Here is a 21,665-nt window from a genome sequence, read left to right on the forward strand (position 1 = left end):
TTTTACAAACATGAGTACCCTTGTATTTGGGGCGTAGATATTAAGAATTGAAATGTCAGGCTGGAGAGATGGCTCAGCAGTTAAGAGCACTGACTGCTATGCCGAAGGTCCTGAGTTCAAATCCCAGCAATGACATGGTGGATCATAACCATTTGTAATGAGATCTGATATCCTCTTCTGGTGTGTCTGAAGGCAGCTACAGTGTACTTATATATAATAAATAAACAAATCTTTAGAAAAAGAATTGAAATGTCATCTTGGATTTTTCTTTTGATGAGTACTTAGTGTCCTCTCCCATCTCTTCTGATTAATTTTGAAGTCTATTTGTGGCTACCCCACTTGCTTCTTGCAAGTGTCTGTTTGCTTTGAACTCAGAAGTAATGTCTATCCTTGATGTTAAGGTATGTTTCTTATATGCAGCAGAAGGATGGATCCTGTTTCTGCATTCATTTTTTAGTCCATGTCTCTTTTCATTTGAGACCATCCATTAACATTGAGAGATATCAATGATTATTGAGTGTTTATACTTGTTATTTTGTTGTTGGTGGTGGTTGTTTTTATTGTTGACATGTTTCCCTTCTTTTGATTTTGCTGGTGTGCAATTATTTATTTCCTGTGTGGAGTTAACCTTAGGTTGGAATTTCCCTTCTAGCATCTTGTGTAAGGCTTGATTTATATATAGATATTGTTTAAATTTGGCTTTATCATGTAAGTTTAGCTGGATATAGTAGTCTGAGCTGACATCTGTGGTCACTTAGAGTCTACAGCACAACTGTCCAGTACAATTGAGAAGTCAGGTGTAATTTTAATAGACCTTTACATATTCTTTGCTCTGTGTATTTAGTGTTTTGATTATTACGTGGTGAGGAGACTTTCTTTTCTGGTCCATTCTATTTGGTTCTCTGAATGTTTCTTTTTTGTTTTTGTTTTTTTGAGACAGAGTTTCTCTGTATAGCCCTGGCTGTCCTGGAACTCACTCTGTAGATGAGACTGGCCTCAAACTCAGAAATCCACCTGCCTCTCCCTTCCAAGTGGTGGGATTAAAGGCATGTGCCACCACTCTCTGTTTCTTGTGCTTTCATTGACATCTTTAAGTTAGGAAAAAACTCTGATTTTGTTAAATATATTTTTTGGGCCTTTGAGCTAGGTTTCCTTTCCATTCCCTACTCCTATTATTCTTAGGTTTGCTCTTTTTAGTGTCCCAGATTTCCTGGATGTCTTGTGTCAGGAGTTTTTAGATATAACAGTTTGATTGATGTGTCCATTTCTTCTATAGTATCAACGCCAGAGATTCTCTCTTCAATTCTGTTGGTGAAGCTTGCCTCTGCAGTTCCTGTTTGAATTCTTAAATTTTTCATTTCCAGAATTCCCTCAGTTTGTGTTTTCTTCATTGCTTCTAGTTCTGCTTTCAGGTCTTAACTAGTTCTATTCATTTCCTTCAACTGTTTCTATTTTCTTGGCTTTCTTTAAGGGATTTATTGCTTTCTTTCAATTGTGTGTATTTTCCTGGGTTTCTGCTACACCTTTGCAAGCAGCTTTCTTCAGAACCACCCACATGTCTTTGTCAGGCATTTCAATTTTCTTCTTCTATGGGTATTTTGTTCCTGATGCAGAGATCCTCTGTTGCTTAAAATCTGATTATTTAAAATGTCACGCACGCCAAGGAAAATATACGTGAAAGGTTTTCTACAGAAATTAAGGAATGATCTGAGTGTTCAAAATATTACACCATGGAGAGATTATGGTTCAGTTATTAAAAGCACATACCATTATCCTAGAGGACCCTAGTTTGGTTCCCAGTACCCATGTTGGTGTGTCACAACTCTCCCAAACTCCAGGGTACCTGATGCCTCTCCCAGCTTCTATGGACAACTGAAATCATGTGCACATGTCCACTCCCCTTTAACACATAACTAGAAATAAATGAAAAATTATTTTGCCGATAGCTCCATTTGAGTATGTCTAGGGTGAGGAATAGATCTGTGATGACAATTCCAGGTGTCTGGGCATCCTGAATCTGCTATATATTCTTTCCAGCAGTGGAGCCTTTTACAAATCATGTATTGTTGTGCTCTGAACTAGCAAGACCGCACTGATAAAACTGTCACATTATATATCAATGTTTTGAGGTGTATGTTGTACCCTATCACTGAACTGAGCTAGGAGCCTGCTTTATTTAGTCTCTGAATCCCTGATCCAGTACATGAAAATAAGTCTGGGTTTTTAAACTGTTTCATATTTTCATTTTCATAAAATTATGAATTAAGTCTCCTAAGTATTAACTATGCACCAGCCAGTTAAAAAAGCATGAAAACTAGAACGTAAAAGGAGAGATATAACTTTAAATTATTTATTAGAAACTGCATGAGGGCTATTTATAGCTTGGTATACAGCATATACTACATGAAAAGTCCTAGGCTTAGCTCTATACCAGCAGTAAAATGCATACATACATTTGATAATTTTACTACTTGCAATTACATCTTTCCCTGCAAGCGAAGTCACATGAAATAAAACGTTATAAAGATCATTTGTAGTTTTACAGTTTTAGTTTGAATTTAAATGCTGTGTTTTGTCCATAAAATTATTTCATATGAATATGCTTCATATTCAGGTTACATTTATACTTACAGGAAATTGGTTTTTACTTTCTTTTTAAAGAAAACTAAATTGAAGAAATGGCCACCTACTCAAGAAGACTGCTGGGCCTGGATGATCTAAGAGATGGATTGGAAATGAAGTGGAATTCACAAGAAAATCTCAGTTTTGATGATTACATTTCTTTTTTGTCCAGTTTGGTTTATATACATAAATATTCTTTGCACTACACAAATGGTAACATTTTAAAGACTAATATTGCTGATACTTGAAAAATCAATTTCAACTAGATTTTAAGTAGCACTCATAGACTTACTCTTTTTGAGCTTGAAGGACTAAGTTATTAATTATTGTTCAGTAATGATCACCTGATTTTCTCCCATAAGAATTATAAGCTGCATTTCTAAGGCATAGCTCCAATTATGAGATAAAATTTATACTTTTTACTTTTCTAAATTAAACACAAGAAAGAATGCAAAAACAAGAGTGTCTTTTAAACGAGGTTAATCAGTTTTGCATCAGTCACTGAACTGTCAGCTACATAACAGAAAACTGACGGAAGAGTCCTCTGCATTCTTTGTTGTCTGCACAGAAGACTGGGCTGTATTTAGTGGCTTGATTTCCCTGGCTTGCTCAGGGAAACTCAGAGAATCATCATCCTTGTACTATGCTTACTGTTTACAAATGATTCACTGAACAGACTTAATTTGATGATGGAAATGAAGAATAGGCCTACTGTAGGTGTAGAAGTATATTCCCACTCTATAGAAATGGTTAGTCAGATTTTAATTTAACCATACACACTTAATTCTATTTTTCTTTTAAGTGAGGATATCTACTGTCTGCTTCATAGGGTGCTTTGCAATAAAATGAAAAGTTATTTATACTGTTTTTACTAAGGCAACAAAAGCATGGAAATCCTTCCTTCTGCAAGTGGTAAACGACAGTCTGGATCCTTAACCTCTTAGTGCCTCAGTTTTCCTTTGGGGTATACTTCACAATGTATCAGAAGTACTTTCAGTCTACAGGTCTTTATGTCCACATAATTAAGTAATGCCTAACTAATGGAAACTTAAGTTCCTTCTAGCTATTAGAACAAAAGGAATATTAATTTAGATCCTGGAAGACTGTATTTGAAAAATAATCTTCCTTGTGTACTTTCTCAAACCTGTGCTCAGTGATATACTTTATGCTTTGAAGATTTAATTTAAAAACTTCCTAGCAAATCCTTTCCCACTTTTCCTTTTGAGACAGAGTCTGGGTAGCTCATGCCAGCCTCCAGTTCTCTATGCAGCTAAAGATGACCTTGATGACCTGATGCTCCTGTCTCTCCTTCTTTTCAGTTTCTAGGACCACAGGCATGTACCACCATGGCCAGCTTCAGAGAGTAAAACATTTTAATTTGTTCTTGATTTGTATGATGTTGGGGGCATTAGCATTAGGTATTGAATATTTTGAGTAAGAGGAAAAGAATCCATCTACAGAATATAGGGTTCGCCGGGCGGTGGTAGCGCACGCCTTTAATCCCAGCACTTGGGAGGCAGAGGCAGGCGGATTTCTGAGTTCGAGGCCAGCCTGGTCTACAGAGTGAGTTCCAGGACAGCCAGGGCTACACAGAGAAACCCTGTCTCAAAAATACAAAAAAAAAAAAAAAAAAAAAAAAAAAAAAAAAAAAAAGAATATAGGGTTGTTCTTTGGAGAAAAAAGTATGAGAACAAAATTTACAGATGTTTCAAAACTGTAACTTTATTTTAAAATTGTGTTATACAACTTGCTGGATATGCCTAAACTGATCTACTGGCTTTTGCTTATGATTAAAAAAAACCTCAAATCTATCTTCTACTTTTTAAAAGGAAGAAAAAAAAAAGTAAATAACTGAATTATTATAGAAAACTTTAGACCTGTGGAGTTTTTTGTTTTCAATTACAAAAGAAGTTGGTATGGTAAAGTGATGGCTTCTTTTTCTTATATAAATAGAATGTAAATCAAAGATGTAACCAGTTTGTGATTCATTGCAAGTAGTTAAGTGTAACTAACGCTTAAGGGCAACCATTGTATCTTATATATCAGAATTACTTTAGATTGAAAGCACTTTGCACACACTTCTTGTATATAAAGGATGTAATTACAGGATATAGTACTAATGCTTTAAAACATGAACCTCATTTTAAAAATTGACAGTTATGGTATTTTTTTAATGATCAGCTTTTCTGTTTATTGTAAAACTAAGTTAAAAAAATAAAAGGTTAATTGAAAAATGAAATGTTAAGTCTATTGATTGTGTACAAAGCTAAAGTGAGAATAGTGGTTAATATACAGTAATCTTAAATGTCAGGCAGGAGATACAACTCTCCCAATGCCAAGCATGTGACTTCAGAGGTTCAATCCCAGTGCCATGCAAAAAGATAAGAAGTTCATGAGACTAAATAAAGGCATATTATTATATATAACTTGATAAAAGATGCAGAAGTGAATGTAATTTAATTCATTTGTTATCTGATTAAGGATAGTAGTAATACAGTTAAAAAATAGAGATAGGGTTTTACTACATAGCTTAGACTGGCTTTAGACTTGAAGGAATCCTCTTGCCTTGGCCTACAAAGGACAAAAGAGTTACTGTATGTTCCAACATGTGAAGCTGAGAATGTGAAGGTATAGAGTAAGGCGCTGTCTCTTGTCTCATACTAGAGTTGTCTCCAGTGAAGGAGAATTTATACCCAACCATATATAAAAGGACAGAGATGATTTCCTAGTGTTTGCTATTTCATATTGCCTTTAGCCCAAACAACGTTTATGCAAAAGAGGCATGTTGGGGGTGACATTCTTATTTCTTTAGATGAACTGATTTCTGTGGGGAACAACCAAGGTTGTTTATCTCACTATTATTCTCAAGTTTTTTGGTGGGTGTAAATTTAGATGATAAATTACTTATTCCCAATAAATACCATTACACAACAGTGCTTTATCTGGTGGCAGAATATTAAGTGATGAGCTGCATATGCCATGTCTGTGATAGCAAACTAATTTTCTATTCAAGGGCTGTGTTGGCTAGTTTGATCTCAAGTTGACAGGCTAGAGTTATCTGAAAGGAGGGAACCTCAATTGAGGAAGTACCTCCATAAAGTCTGGCTATAGGACATTTTCTTAACTAACTAAAGGGGGAGGGTTTTGCCATTGTGGGTGGTGCCATCCCTAGGCTGGTGGTCCTGGCTTCTATAAGAACGCAGGCTGAGCAAGCCAGGATAAGCAGCACCCCTCCATGGTCTCTATGTCTGCTCCTGCCTCCAGGTTCCTGCCTGTTTGAGTTCCTGTCCTAACGTCCTTTGATGATGAATAGTGATATGGAAGTGTAAGCCAAGCAAACCCTTTCCTCCACTACTTGCACTTTGGTCATGGTGTTTCTTCGTAGCCATAGAAACTCTTAAGAAGTAAGTCCAATGCAGTAATGCTTTAGGTTTTAGTGTTTTTGTGTATGCACATGTATAGAGGTCAGAAAACAATTTGCAGTCCTGTCCTCCCACTGTGTGGTTCCTGGAGACTGAACTCAGGTGGTTGGGATTGTTGGCAGGTGCTTCTACTTGCTGAACCACTGGCTTGCCCTAGATTTTGTTTTATCTTCAGAATGTTTTACTTACTCATTCATGTCTATATTATTAAGTCACTTGAATATGTAAATAATCTATATTAGTTACTTTTCTATTGCTACGATTAAGACAACATGACCAAGGTAACTTATTAATAAATTGGGGCTGATGAGATGGCTCAGTGGTTAAGAGCACTGGCTGTTCCTCCAAAGAACCTGGGTTCAATTCCCAGTATCCACAAGGCAGCTCACCACTGTCTAAAACTCCAGCTCCAGGAGTTCTGACATCTTCACAAGTATACACATCGAGGAAAAACACCAATGCACATTAACAAACTTGTCAGGCAGGGATGGTGCACAATATTATTTGCAGCACTCCAGACTCTGAGAGGCAGGCAATCTGGTCTACAGGACAACCAGGGCTACACAAAGAAACCCTGTCTTGAAAAACTAAGAGTGCACTGGAAGTGCCTTGAGTCTTTTGAAACTCATCCTGCAGCTTAGGGTGACATACCTAATCCTTCCTAAACAGTTCCACCAACCAGGGACCAAGTATTCAAACCTGAGCCTATGGGGCGGGGAGGTGCATCTCACTCAGTCAATCAAAGAAACAATACTGTTGGGATGTAGGTTAAATAATCTTGAAAGGAGAATTTTTTTTTTTTTTTAAAAAATCACATTCTGTACACACAAATAAAAGAAAATGAAACATAAATGTGCAAACTGTTTATGATTCACTCTGTGAAAACAGGGAAAGCAGAAAAAAGCATTTTACAAAAAATATAGTGTTGTCCCATCCATCTCTTCTGTATCCTTACATATAGTTAAGTACCTTGTTTCCCTGCTTATTCAGCCACCTGTTTACATACTTTTCTGACTATTTCAGTGCCATATTCATGTAGCCCCAGGCAGGCAAGGAGTCTTCAGTAATCCACAGCAGAATTTAATTTTACTGTAACCAGTGTTCAATGATTTGATTTAAGAAGCCACTAGGGACTTGCTTCTGCAGACTCATTTTTAACAGTCGCCATAGCTGGGGTCCAGTGCTCTCATATCATATGCCAGGACTCTTAAACCCCAGGTTTGTTTCTTAATATAGTTCTGCTTATTCTCATTCTACAAAGTAATTATTATTTGTGTGTTAGTGGGGATTGAACACATGGTCCTTTGCACACTAAGCATTTGCTACCTCCAGCATCTTAGTGCTCACTTTTAACCTGCCCACATCATTTCAGTTTGGCAGCACAGTCATTTAGTCATTATTTGATTCCAAAGGCTCTTTTCTTTCTAGTTCTTGCAAACCCTCTAAGAGGATGATAGAGTAAATAGACTGTAGAATTATGCTGTTACCTGAAAGTGAGTCATAGTAAATGAAGTTGTAAATATATTTGGAATATTTTTAGTAAAAAAGGTGACTGGAACATTAAGTAGTCCTTACTAAAATACGCACAGTAAAGATTCAATACCCAGCACTGATTATGCATTTTTGCAAACTACATTCTATCTGGCCTGTAACTAGGTGGCAATGGAAGCACTAAGCCTACTATGCAAAAAGGTATTAGCAAAACCTTACCCATGATACATGTAAATCTTAATTTTGCTCTTCTAGGGAAATATTGAAAGTGTCATCTAGTTTAAGACTTGTGAGCTGAGTCTTGGTACATATTCTTGGAAAAGAATGATACTGAAATTACTAGTTACAGTTACATTTTGTAAGCAAAAGTAATTATTACTATTGTCTCATGATGTTTGAAACGATATGACATAAAGTATAAATTTTTCTATTAAAAGTGAACAAGCTATTAAAACCACTTAAAGTATCACACCCAACCTTTCCACTACCCATTTAAAGAAGCAGGAATTTAGAGGGAAGCACCAAGAGCATTCAAGGCAGTGAGACTCCATCACTAATAAGGTGAGGTAGAACCTTCGTTCTTTTGACTAGTCCACACTCTGCAGAGACATACTACTGAATAATACAGTCCTGGCTGGCCTTAGTCTTCAAATTACAGTCATATTCCTGTGTTGCATTTGCTCCCGAATATGGGGACTTCAACCATCATGTCTGGCTCACATGATTTTCACAGTCGTGTTTGTCTCATATGACAGCCCTGAGAACAGCTTTACATGTAACCATGTGCAAATAAAGTAAATTTAAATGAAAGAGTCCTTTTTTTTTTTGGTTTGATATTAACCCCAAAGTGAATAGAACTAAAATCAGCAGATACAGATAAGCTTATGCTCATTCCCTCTGTTTAGAGTGGTAGCATTTTAGTTTATTGATACTTTGCTCTTCATAAAGTGCAGTGAATAAATAAAATGAAAAAAGCTACTATGGTTTATATACAGTTCTAAGGTAAAGATTAATTACTGTTTCTTATAGTATTTTAACTCTGTAACAACTGTTGTACTTAGGAATTAAAAGCTGTTTAGTCTAGTTAAATAATGATTTTTATCCCATTTAGACCAATCTAGTATTACGTAGCATATTACTGTAAAACTTAATTATATCACAAGTTAGATAAAAATGACATGCATGTGCTACAGACTAAACCCAGATATGGTCAAATGTTGAGCATTATTCCTGGCTTCAAAATAGGATGTATCTGTTTCGTCGTCTGGTTGGGGTACAAAAGGCATAGTCTGATGCTGCAGATTTTCCCAGTCCACTTCACTGAAGAGAGGATGCTGTTTTAGTTCTTAAGAGGGAGATACATAAAACACCAAAATCAGAATACGATAGCATTACTTAAGCTCTGCTCTCAGGAATTACAAAGACAGTATCTTAGATCTCTTCTCCTTTATTATGCCACTCAGTGATGCTTGCTTAGTACGTGTCTCTCTAGCAAGCTATGTACTTTACACTGCCATTCTGCACATTATAGGAGACTGGATTATATTTGTTAAGTGAGTGAGTGAATGAATGGATGTGATAGAAGTGCATCTTTCTTCACTTGGAGATGTTTGGCTTGCTTCTTCCCTACCCCTGAAGCTCATGATTAATGTTCCAATTTGCATTCACCTCCTCAACCACCTGTTATATCATGGCAATCTCTAAGCACCATTTATTGCCCTACAAGTTAGAGATACAGTTTGTCTTTCATTCTGCCTTCTATACTTCATCTTTCTTCATGCACATTGATGATGATTCATTGTATATTTAACTTACTGTGCTTTTGCTTTGTCTTTTTGCTTGTTGTACAGTGTGAAATAATGTTTCACACTGTTGCCTGGAATTCACTGTGTAGCTCAAGCTGAATGTTTTTACAATTTTATAAGAGGCTATTTTCTTAGCTTCTTAGCATGTACCAGCATGAATAGTTGGTTCTGGACATTTCGCACACATTCTCTCCATTTCTCTGACTTACTTGATTCCACTGACTGCATCTTTAGAATTTAGTAGTTAGCAGTATATATCTAGGATATTTCCATCACAGTACACCTCTGTTTAGAAGATGTCAGACTCTTCATTTTTTGTTTGTTTGTCTCATTTTGACAGAGTCTTTATGTAGTCCTTCCTGTCCTGAAATAGTCTCTATGTAGACCTATTGAGGATGGTTTCAAACTGCCTGCCACCATGCCTGGGTCTTCTTTATATTTTTATTACTTCTAACATGTTCACTGGCTGGACTACACTGTGATATTTAGTTGCTAAAAATAAACATTCCTTTCTTGGGTCCTTCACCATTTCTTCTTTGCAGAGCTGGCGATTGAGCCCAAGGCCTGGCACATTCTGGCTTTATTTTATTTTATTTTACTATGGAGCCTAGACTGGCTTTGAACTCAGGGCAGTTCTTCTGTGTCAGGCTCCTAAGTGCTAGGATTATAGGTATGAGCCACCAAGTCTGTCTTTCAACCCTTTATCTTGAAAAGCTACAATATAAATGCTAGTAAAAAAAGAACTGACAAAACAGTAAGTAAACCCAAAACCATATCTACTTTTAAAGACAATACTGGAAGATGACTAATGGTTGTAGTGGGAATATTGATTTAGGAGATCTGATTTTCTCTAAACTAAAAGAAACGATATAGTGTTCTTTCTGGTACCTTATGGAGTTAAAAAATTCAGTGTGTGAGTTGCAACTACACTGGGCTGAGTTTTAAATTGAAATAAAGACACATATATAAATGCGAATCTATAGGAACTATCATTTTATCACTAATCAGTCAAATTAGCAAGTGTAAAGTAGGTCACTGACAAAACCCTTACCTCTCATTCCAGCTCTCTTTGCATCATCAATAGTTAAAAGCATGTCCATTGCACTTTGAGCATTATCAGATAGCTTTTCTTCACCTTCTGGCCATGGGATATCTACAAGTACAAATACACAAGTAAAGCTGTTCAATGTTACCTTGAGGAGCCACACTTGGGTATGTCTTACTTTCTGCAGTCCTTGAAGAAATCAACGCCCATTTTTTTCTGGTGTATCTTACTTTCTTCTGACTGCCTTTCTTTCTCATACCCCTCTTACCCCATGGTTAAAGTGTCTTTATTAAACAGATTTTAAAATAATTCTCAACTACTAGGGATAAATGACTTTCTTTTCCCCTGTGGATGCAATTAAGGGTCTTGTGTAGCTAGACAAGTGCTCTACCATTGAGCCGAAAACATAAAAAGAATCACCTCTTTTTAAAATATTCTGAAATACTTGTTGTGGTGTTTCATCATTGAAAGGAGGAATTCCTGTTAGAAATTCGAACAAGCAAACTCCAAGTGCCCACCAGTCTACTGCAGGACCTGGAATGTAAAAGGAGATGTGCTGAATTTGCAAGCATTTTATACAAGTAATTTGCAACAGAAACATCAGTATTTTGATGCTTGAGCCATCAAGGCCTTCTTGCTTTTAGGGCTTTCTTCTGTTTCTATACAGTACAAAAACTTAAACTATCTTCAGTCAGGCAGTAACCATCACCTTAGCTTTCCAGAGGTTTAGATTAGCAATACTTTTCAAGGCCACTTTTTGATAGATAATACATTCTGATAGTTTGAATATTTGATGAATTCTAATTTTTTTAAACTGCAAAGATTTATTGTCTAATTTAAAACATTAATAAAACTCACTGTAGAAAACATTTATTACTGCACAGTAGTGACTTAGTAAAAATGCCTGTAATCTGAGTCTACTATTTTAAAAAGTAGAGAAATTTCTACTTACATTTAGAATTCTGTTATTCGACACTTGCACAGGGCAAGCTACTAACTGGTCAGGCTGCACAGACAGCATAAGTGCCATGGCACACTGCTGTACCATGGTACCAGAAAGCTCAACACTCAGCCAATAGTCAGTGAGGCGCCTGGGTCTAAGCAACACCTCCCCACGATGACTCCTGCATGTTGGAGGCGAATGATAAACAGCTATGGAGCTTCCACTTCCTTCCAAAGACCACTTCTCTAATAAATTTATACAAAATTAGCTCAACAAAATGTTGCTCCTGACTCAACGGCCTTCCACCATCATTAAACAGAAAGGCAAGTGCAGGAGACAGAAGTACAACCTTGGATCTGCTGCTTTTTGTTGGTCTTTGAAACACAGGGCCTTGTGTGTAGCCTTAGTCAGCCTGGGACACATAGCGATCCTCCTGCCTCTGTCTTCCTCTGTTCGTGGATGCACCTGGCCCATCTGCTTTCCTTACGCAACCTTTGTCGCCACCTTCCAAATGCTAATAAGATTATAGGTATGCACCACCATATCTCCCTAGGAGCTTTGCTCTTATGAGAGCAACTCAACTATTTCCACTACAAAATGTAGGCACATCCCACAGCTCAGAGTGGCAGGGACATGGGTAAAGTGAATATTTTTTTTTGAAATGTTATATGTGTTGTGATATATGCATATTTGTGTATGTATATATACACGTGTGGGTGTGTGCACACATGTAGAGGACAAAAAGTTCATGTGGAGCATCTTCCTCTATTAGTCTCTGCCTAACTTTTTGAAACAAAGTCTCTTGATTTAACCTAGAACTTACTATTTTGTCAAGACTAGCAGGCCAGCCAGCCCCCAGGATCCTCCTGTCTCTGTCTCCTCATTGCTAAGATTATAGGCATTGGCCAGCATGTCACTCCCACCCTCCCATTTCATGACTCATTTTTAATGTGGGTCCTCATGTTTGCATGGCAAGCATTTTAGTAACTGGGCTGGCTACCTCCACAGCCCCAAATTGTCTCCTTTTTCCTTTTTCCATTAGAAATGCTACATGATAAAGAGGTGCCATGTACTTCTTTTAAGTATCAAAGCCAGGTCTATAAAAAAAAAAAATGCTGTCTTAAACAGCAAAAATAAAACAAACAAAAAACCCCACATGCCCACAGTATGGATATTAGGAAATAACTTATGAGAGAAGAGTAGTCTCCAGGATTTGAATACAGATCAAAGAAATTTCATATAAAAGGGTAATGCAGTCACTGATAAAAACATGAAACCCAAGACACATAATGTATATCTTACCATGGGCTGTACCCAGTAAGAGCTCAGGTGCGAGGTAATCTGGGGTTCCTAGAATACGACCATCATCTACTGGGGGTGCCCCTCTTCTCACACTCTTTGGAGTTCTATATGATGTTCCCAACTTGACCTGATTTGGAGTCTGTTAATTTAAGAATTAAATTAAGACAACAAATATGTTAATTCCTTTCAAATGAACAAAAGCACTGAAGCAGTAACAACAAAAATTCTTTTTTCGAGACATGGTTTCTCTGTGTAGCCCTGGCTGTCCTGGAACTCACTCTGTAGACCAGCCTGGCCTCGAACTCAGAAATCTGCCTGCCTCTGCCTCCGCCTCCCAAGTGCTAGGATTAAAGGCGTGCACCACCACCTCCCAACACAACAAAAATTCTTTAGGTATGAAATATGCATTCAAATCCTTGATCAGGGATTTAAAAGCAGACTCAGGCTAGTTATAGTTATAAAAAGGTTCTTATATAATCAAATTCAATATCTCAGATAATGTCAATTGTTTCAGTTAAGATATGATTGTAAAGGAAAAAAATTTCTTTTGAGATAGTTTTACTATATAGCTCACACTGACCTCAAACCATGATCTTGCTTTAGCCTCCGAAGAATTCTGATTAAAGGTTTATAAGGAGTTATTCCACCTAAGAAAAGTACCTTGACAGCCTAGATTGATACAAATAAGAAAAGGTATGGCTGACAAAATGATTGAAAAATATTAAGACAATATGTAAGATGAACTAAGTATCTGTCATCTCTTGTACTAAGTGGCTTTAATGTAATTGCTGCTTAACACCAACCACTTTTAAAAAAGATTTATTTTATTTAGATGAATATAGGATTCCTTTACAGATGGTTTGAGCCACCATGTGGTTACTAGGAGTTGAACTCAGGACCTCTGGAAGAACACTTAAGTGCTCTTAACCCCTGAGCCATCTCTCCAGCCCCAACACCAACTTTTGAAAGCAGTATGACAGGGGCTTTTGTCATAGGCATTTGGAAAATAGGTACTGAGGTTAAGGGACATCTAAACCCTTAAAGAAAAACTGAAATCTCATAACCTAAATGTGGAGTGTAATGCCCCTTCAAAGGAATAAAAGAAATGCAATTTTTGGTCTATACAAGTATAGAAAATAAAGACAAATAATATTTGAAATATATATGCTGTTGGAGGATATTAAGATAAACTTCAATTTCATATCAAAGTATATTGAGGTCAGTGAAATATGTATTTTCTTAGAAAAGCATAGTTATATAACTATTAAGAATAATAAATGTTACTTTTAGCTTCACTTTTATGCATAAAAACATTTCAACAATTTATAGGAGAATCAAACTGTATAATTAATACTCTATAACCTAGCTGAGAGGCAAGCATGTGTCTTAATAGGTTATTACTTTAATATTATAAGAATAAACTGGAATATACCTGATGTGACGTATAGGCCCTTCCTTTCTCAGTAGGGCTCACAGCCATGGGATATGAACCACTGTAATCACAGGAAATGTCCATAGCATCTAAAGAAGTTATGCTCATTTTGGATGGTTCTGAATTACTAGATGCGTTAATATGACTGTTAAAACTTCGGAAAGCAATGACATTGGTTCTAGAGGTTAATGTTTTTGGCTCCTTTGAAGGAGGAGCTAACATTCGGTTATTGTCTTGAACAGAAGCATGGTAGTCATCTTTTGGCAAGGAATTTTCTTGGCATTTTGGTAACATAAATAGATCTTCAGTATTTGGGTCTTCAAAAGAGTAGTCTCTGATGCTTTTATCTGGTTCTAAGGCCTGAATTTCCAGTGAACTTTCCATCATAGACACTCCAGGAAAAGATGAATCAGAATCCACACAGACAGTTTTAGGAGCTCTATCCTCATCAGAACATACAGAATTAGAATTGAGGCAGTCCTTTTTACTGGTCAGCTCGCAGTCTTCATCTAGTTCAGATATAAGGTTCTTTGCTACCGTTGGTATATGCAGTTCTTCTGGGGTTTGTCTGTCAGTTAAATAGGTGGCAATGTTCTCCTTATTGGCACAGTCAAGTTGCTGACTTTTGCACACTGATAGCTTCAGGTTCTGGACTTCGGTTGTTAAGCCCGTACTTTGATTTGCACAGCAGCCTGGCCTTTCCTTATTGGCCTCATACTCTATACAGTTTTTTTTACTTTGTATAATTTCCCGACAAGGACTAGAGTCAACCAAGTGGAAATTTCTTTTACAATTTCTTTTACCAAGGTGTTCTTCAGATGTAGCACTAGAATTTACAGTCCACTGACTGGACTGACAGAAACCAGACTGTCCTTTGTCAATAGTCATGTTCTCATTATTTATATCCGGTTCTCTTGCTTCCCAAGAGATTTCCCTGAAGCATTTTCTAGGGAGGGTCACCTGGTTGCTTTCAGTGGCAGGAATGGGAGAAAGTGCTAATTCCAGATCTGTTTTTGTCTTTGTGGCACTTGTAGCTTTTGCATACAGCATTTCAACTGCATTCCAGCTCATTGCACAGCCTGATGACTCGGTACTCTAAGAGGAGGTAAATGCTATTTTCAGTTACAAACCTTAGATCTTTCAAAGCTTCTAATCTATGAATGCCTACATGTGATCAGTAACCCAGTGAACTAGTATGTTGTCTTTTCTTATTTTTAGATTAAAAAAAAGAATTAAAAATAATTATAAGCTTTAATTGCTTTAATCACAGTTTCAAATGTAACATTAGCTACAATTTAAATTTAAATAATTTAAATAAATTATGTCCTAATACTTATTTTGATAACATGCTATATGATATTAAACAAACAAAAAATTAACAGAATATATTCAGTCAAATTTTGAGGTAGGCTTATATTATAAATATAATACATAATCTATTTTGTAATAGGGACATGGTGATTCTGTTTAAAATGGCAAAATGTAAGAGCTTAAATTTTACTAACTGAATAATTACTGACCAAAAGTAGTAGTTATAAACATGTGTCACTATATAAACAAATAAAATAAAACCAGAAATACATATGAATTAAAATCCACTGTTGAGGATAACTCAGGGGTAGTGTGCCAATGAACAAAAACAAATAAATTAATAAAAAAGTAATTATCAAAAAGATCAATTGACACTGAATCAAAAACAAAGTGCTTTTCTTCCTTTTTTTAAAAATTATTATTTTACTTATTTACTTTACATCTCACTCACTGCCCCCCTCCCAGAACCTTCTTTTTCTTTTTTAAGAGTCTCATGTATCTCAGGCTTGACATAAAGTAAACAAATAGCAAAGCTGACCTTGAACTCTGATGGAATTACAGTATGTGCCATCAGGCCCAAGCTTTATGATGCTGGACACTGATCCCAGAGTCTCAAGCATCAAGACCAACCCCGGACTAGCAAAATGTTCTTCTTGAAGACTGAATTGAAAAAAATCTGAAGGTATGTGTTTTAGAATTTTGTGTATATTGTATATACAATATATTGTATATGTTGTATAAGAGTAGCCAGTACTCTTAACTGCTGAACCATCTCTCTAGCCCTATAGGATTTTATAAGAATACTTTTGTAGGGCTGGCAAGATGGCTCAGCGGGTAAGAGCATTCATTGACTGTTCTTCTGAAGGTCCTGAGTTCAAATACCAGCAATCATAGGGTGGCTCACAACCACCCATAATAGACCTGACACCCTCTTCTGGTGTGTCTGAAGACAGCAACAGTGTACTTATTTATTAATAGTAAATAAATCTTTGGGCCGGAGTGAGCAGGGACTGAGTTTGTGGGGTTGACCAGAGCGAGTAGAGGTCCTAAATTCAATTCCCAACAACCACATGAAGGTTCACAACCATCTAGATGTACAGCTACAGATACTCATATACAGTATAAAAATAAATAAATCTTTAAAAAAATACTTTCATAGCATAAATTTTCTGCAGTATCAATACTGCCTTTTTTCCCCCCTGGCATTATTGGAGGCTGAATTTAGGATTATGCAAAACAAGTGCTATACCACAAAGATACAACCCCAGCCTTAATGGCATCTATTTTTAATGTATAATCATCAAACTTTATTAACTATCATTAACTCACTCAGTAGTGAGGAACACTTAGTTCTAAGCAAAAAGAAGATTTCTGAATTATAATTCACTGGCGTTTCTGGTATAGATACTGATGAGCCTTGGGGTCATAAGAGTGTTCTCAGAGCCCCTCCCGGTCGACTGTCACTTATGCTCTTAGCTTTCCTATGCTCTAGTCTGCTGTCCTCTTAGCTTCCTCTGTGTAGCACTGAGTGGGAGGAAGAAGCAGAGCTATGTATAGATTGACAGAGTACACAGTATGATCTCTGTAATATGAAGGAGATGAAATAAGTATCCTAGAAGTAAGAATTTGGTTATTGTATGGCATATACTATTATAGCAAAGTCTAAAAGGAAAAAGATGCAGATTTCTTGTTTTAAGTATGTTTGACTACCCTAAAAATACAAATATCCAACAATAATGAGAAAAGTCAGATTGACTTATTTTGATCTTAACCTTCTACGGAAGAGAACTTAGAATAATTTTACATTTAAGTTCCTTTGACCTTTTCTATTTATTAGCATTAATAACTATAGAAAAAGCAATATATACATTAAATAAAATAATATTTGGGGGGCTGGTTTAAGGCAGCACTTTTTTTTTGTTGCCTCGGCTGTTCTCGAACTCAGAGATCCACCAGCCTCTTCCTTTTTATTTATTTATTTATTTATTTATTTATTTATTTTATGTAAATACACTGTAGCTGTCTTCAGACACTCCATAAGAGGGAGTCAGATCTCATTATGGATGGTTGTGAGCCACCATGTGGTTGCTCGGATTTGAACTCAGGACCTTCGGAAGAGCAGTCAGTGCTCTTAACTACTGAGCCATCTCTCCAGCCACATAAATTTTTTTTTTTTTTTTGGATTTTTCGAGACAGGGTTTCTCTGTGTAGTCCTGGCTGTCCTGGAACTCACTCTGTAGACCAGGCTGGCCTCGAACTCAGAAATCCACCTGCCTCTGCCTCCCAAGTGCTGGGATTAAAGGCGTGCGCCACCACCGCCCGGCTTCAGCCTCTTCCTAAATGCAGGATTTAAAGGCATGAACCACCACAGCCTAGCTTAAGTAAGATGATTTTAAAGAACATCCATTCACGTGGCTAACATCTGCTCTGTAATAGACACTTTTAAGGAAACATTCCTATTAACTTTATGTCCTAAAAGTTTTATCTGAAGAGTTTGCATTCCATTGAATGAGAAATTTGTAGTAAACAGTACAGACAGAGCTATTATATTTTAAATTATGTCTGGAAACAAACAGCAAACCCTCAATTATCTAATGTCTTTATCACAGAAGGACATGGGAAAGCACCTGGGGGGCGAACATTTTCTGTTGGCTTACTACAATACTTAAGTCACTCATCAAGTAAGGCCAGTATCACAACTAAATAAGGGATGAAATGAAGCTTTTACACGAATCTGACACAATATCCAGAAAAATGAAGAATTTTTTTATAATACCTCAACTGTACCCATATAGCAATGTCATTATGCAAAGATCTGGTATTGGTATCATTGGTTTCATGTGCATATTAGCTTTAGGTTATGTATACTTCCTCCTAACCTGGCAGTCTCTTTCCCATTTGGGACTGCTGTGGCATTCTGACTCCATACTGGATACAAAGGTATGAGACTGGCTACTAGTACTTGAGGCACCCAGTCTTTTCCTACACTGGAGTAGGTTAGAAGTCAGACATCTCACAGATATTTCTGGATTGGATGAAAGAGTTTCAAAACCTGTAGGGAAAAGAAAATGCTAGTTTATTTTCACAGCTGCTAGTTGTTCATGGAACCTGACTCTTTCCTGGTAACTGTACTATGTATTACATATTATGACGACTCTTTGTGAACATTACCTAGTCCACAAGGGTATTAGTATATTTGCTATGATTTATTATGTTTAGATTTAGAAATTATTTCAAATATAGGTAATGCTTTGAAGGTTATAACTAAACCAAATCACTTTACATTTGCAAAATAAAAATCAGGATAAGGACATTCAAATACAATTAGAAGGAAATTGATTTTGAGCTACATATGATTTATTTTAGAGTTATCAATAACGGACCATTTACTGGTATGCATTATTAAGATATGCTATAAGGTTAAAATGTTATTAAATTTACATAGCTCAACTTATGTTTAATTAACGCTGCAGCAGTAACTGGAGATGTTGAAATTTATAATGCTTATTGGTGTGCTAATTACAGAAAACCACAGGCATTTGCTTTTTTTTTCCAGTGCTCAGGATTGAACCCATGACTGTATGTTTGTGCGTGTGTGTATGTGTATGTTTAGCAAACATTCTATCAGTGAGCTTTACACCTATGCCTCTTTATAAGGGATTTTGTTGCTATGATCTGATAAGTAACATGATAGAAAACTGACTACTAATAAGCCACTGCAATAAGGCAGCACCTAGAGTACACATGCTTCTTTATCCTACATAAATGGCTAGAAAATGGTTGTTTCTTAGCTTTGTGTATGTGTATGTATGCATTTGAGTTGGAGGCCAGAGATCAGTCTGGGCAGAGTATCCCTTGCAATCTTAAAAATATGTATTTAAAATAGGTTTCAAAGTTTTACATGTATATGTAAATTTTTAAAAATTATTTATTTATTATATATACGTACACTGTAGCTGTCTTCAGACCCCAGAAGAGGGCATCAGATCTCATTACAGATGGTTGTGAGCCACCATGTGATTGCTGGGATTTGAACTCGGGACCTTCAGAAGAGCAGTCGGTGCTCTTAACCACTGAGCCATCTCTCTAGCCCATATATGTAAATTTTAAGTGTTTTGCTTGCATGTATGTCTGCACCATGTGCATGCCTAGTACCTATGGAGGCCAGAGTATGTGTTAGATCCCTGGAAATGGAGTTGTAGACAGTTGTGAGCTGCCACATAGGACCTGGGAATTGAACACAGGATCTTTGGAAAAGCAGCCAGGGCCCTTAACTGCTGAGCCATCTCTCCAGCCCCCACTTTGTTTTATGACCTAAGGTTTCTTTCTGGTCTAGAGCTGGCTAAGCAGTCTAGGCTGGCTGGCAGCCCAGGGGATCCTTGTCCCTATCTTTAGCATTGAAATTACAACAGTGCACCAACATGTTAGCTTTTTCAAGTGGTTTTGTAGACTGAATAAATGCCCTCACTTCACTTTCCATTAGACCCAAGACAGTCATGTTTTACTAAATTATGAGAGGATGCACACTGTGATGGCTTGAGTGAGAATGGCCTGCAAAGGCGCATGTTTGACTGATTGGTCCCTAGTTGGTGGAACTGTTTGGGAAGGATTAGTTGTAGCCTTATAAGGGGAGGTTTGTCATGGGTACAGACCTGAGGTTAAAGAAGACATTCCCAGTGTGTTCTTGGCCTCCTGCTTGTGGATCAAGATGCGAGCTCTCAGCTGTTGCTCAAACCACCTACTTCTGTGTCCTAGCTCTGCCATCATAACCTCTAACCTCTGGAACTTGAAGCCCAATTAAATTTTTTTTTTTTTTTTTTTTGTGACAGGGTTTCTCTGTGTAGCCTTGGCTGTCCTGGAACTCACTCTGTAGACCAGGCTGGCCTTGAACTCAGAAATCTGCCTGCCTCTGGCTCCCAAGTGCTGGGATTAAAGGTGTGCGCCACCACTGCCCGGCCCAATTAAATTATTAAATGCTTTCTTTTGTTAAGTTGCCTTGGTCATGCAGTTTTATTATAGCAATAGAGAGGTAAGATTCATATATCTTTTTTCTTTTCCAAAAGGGATGAACATGACATTAAACTCTGGAAAATTAGAGCTTTGTAACATAGTAAGCATTACATTTTATAACTAGGAAGGAAATTTCATTTCAAAGCTCATCTAATGCAACTCTAGGTGGACTGGTAGGTCTTGAACCAGAGGCCTAGCTGCATCTGCTTCAAATGCAAAGACACGTTTACTTGGAAACCACTTGTGACACATACCTATAACTTTAATACCTGGGAGGTTAAGGCAAGAGGATTGAAATATAAAGGCCAATCTGAGCTAATCAGAAACACTATCAAAACAAAACAAAACAAAACAAACAAAAGCCCCCAAACGGCACCAAAATCCCACCCCTAACACAAAGAAGAACAAGAAAACACAGCCTTCATTTTGAGTTTTTAAACTACCTCAAAATGTTTTAAAATAAGTTTACAAAGACACACAACTGTTACTTTATTCTCTTCATATAAAATTTCCATAGGCCCAAGCATAGTGAAATAGGATTATTAGCAAGACAGCTTATTCTATGGACTTATAAAATCTACTGCGTTGGTCAGAAATGGTGTATATGTTATAAAATATAGGAGTGCCACAGACTGTCTGAAGTTATTAAATTGCTATTAAATGTAAAGTTTTAAGAAATTTTTGTTCTTTAAGGCACACACTTAGTAGAATAGAATACCCTTTTATACTCACATGATTTTAGTAGTTGGCTAGAATAAGAAGTTGGCTCCTTCTGATCTATTGACATGGGACAAATTAATCCTTGAGAAAGTTCTGCTTCAGACTTAGGGGCTGAAAACATGTTTGCAGAGTCTTGATCTTTTTCTCCAACTGGTGTGAACTATTAAAAAGCGAAATTATTTGAGGTCAACAAGATGGGCAAGGTAAAGGCACTTGCTGCCTGATGGCGTGACTTCAATCCCTAGTGCTCCATGTGGTAGAAGGATTGCTGCCTGATGGCGTGACTTCAACCCCTAGTGCTCCATGTGGTGGAAGGATTGCTGCCTGATGGCGTGACTTCAATCCCTAGTGCTCCATGTGGTGGGAGGAGAGAAATGACTCATACAAGTGTCCTGTTTCCACATGTGCACCATGGTGCACACACTACACCTACATGTGATAAAAACATTTTAAAAAGTGAAAGACCCCTGGGGGAGACCCCCACTCAAATCTCAGGAGGATGTACACCCAAGGAATCACGAGAGACCACATCTTGATGTAATTACAAGAGGTATATTTTAAT

The 21,665-nt window shown here is 37.0% G+C and overlaps 2 protein-coding genes across 10 annotated transcripts in view; one reads left to right on the forward strand and one right to left on the reverse strand.

Annotated features, from left to right (window-relative positions):
* Positions 1–3,068, forward strand: part of Acbd5 (acyl-CoA binding domain containing 5) — a 41,178-nt gene extending 38,110 nt beyond the window's left edge. For all 7 annotated transcript variants that reach the window (XM_031369187.1, XM_031369189.1, XM_031369190.1 and 4 more), the window contains one exon: positions 2,662–3,068. In XM_031369187.1, the coding sequence (XP_031225047.1) occupies positions 2,662–2,674 (13 nt within the window). In that variant the 3' untranslated portion in view covers positions 2,675–3,068. The remainder of the gene's footprint in view (positions 1–2,661) is intronic.
* Mastl (microtubule associated serine/threonine kinase like) overlaps positions 1–21,665 on the reverse strand; it is a 47,320-nt gene that overhangs the window by 10,854 nt on the left and 14,801 nt on the right. For 2 of the 3 annotated variants that reach the window (XM_031369180.1, XM_031369182.1), the window contains 7 exons: positions 21,116–21,263; positions 18,253–18,425; positions 14,063–15,157; positions 12,631–12,769; positions 10,806–10,919; positions 10,392–10,493; positions 6,893–8,880 (listed from right to left, as the gene is read on the reverse strand). In XM_031369180.1, the coding sequence (XP_031225040.1) occupies positions 8,723–8,880; positions 10,392–10,493; positions 10,806–10,919; positions 12,631–12,769; positions 14,063–15,157; positions 18,253–18,425; positions 21,116–21,263 (1,929 nt within the window). In that variant the 3' untranslated portion in view covers positions 6,893–8,722. Of the gene's footprint in view, positions 1–6,892; positions 8,881–10,391; positions 10,494–10,805; positions 10,920–12,630; positions 12,770–14,062; positions 15,158–18,252; positions 18,426–21,115; positions 21,264–21,665 lie in introns of those variants that run through there. The other variant, XM_031369181.1, reaches the window with a different exon arrangement.

Source organism: Mastomys coucha, unplaced genomic scaffold (assembly GCF_008632895.1).
Source record: "Mastomys coucha isolate ucsf_1 unplaced genomic scaffold, UCSF_Mcou_1 pScaffold15, whole genome shotgun sequence".
Classification (NCBI taxonomy): domain Eukaryota; kingdom Metazoa; phylum Chordata; class Mammalia; order Rodentia; family Muridae; genus Mastomys; species Mastomys coucha.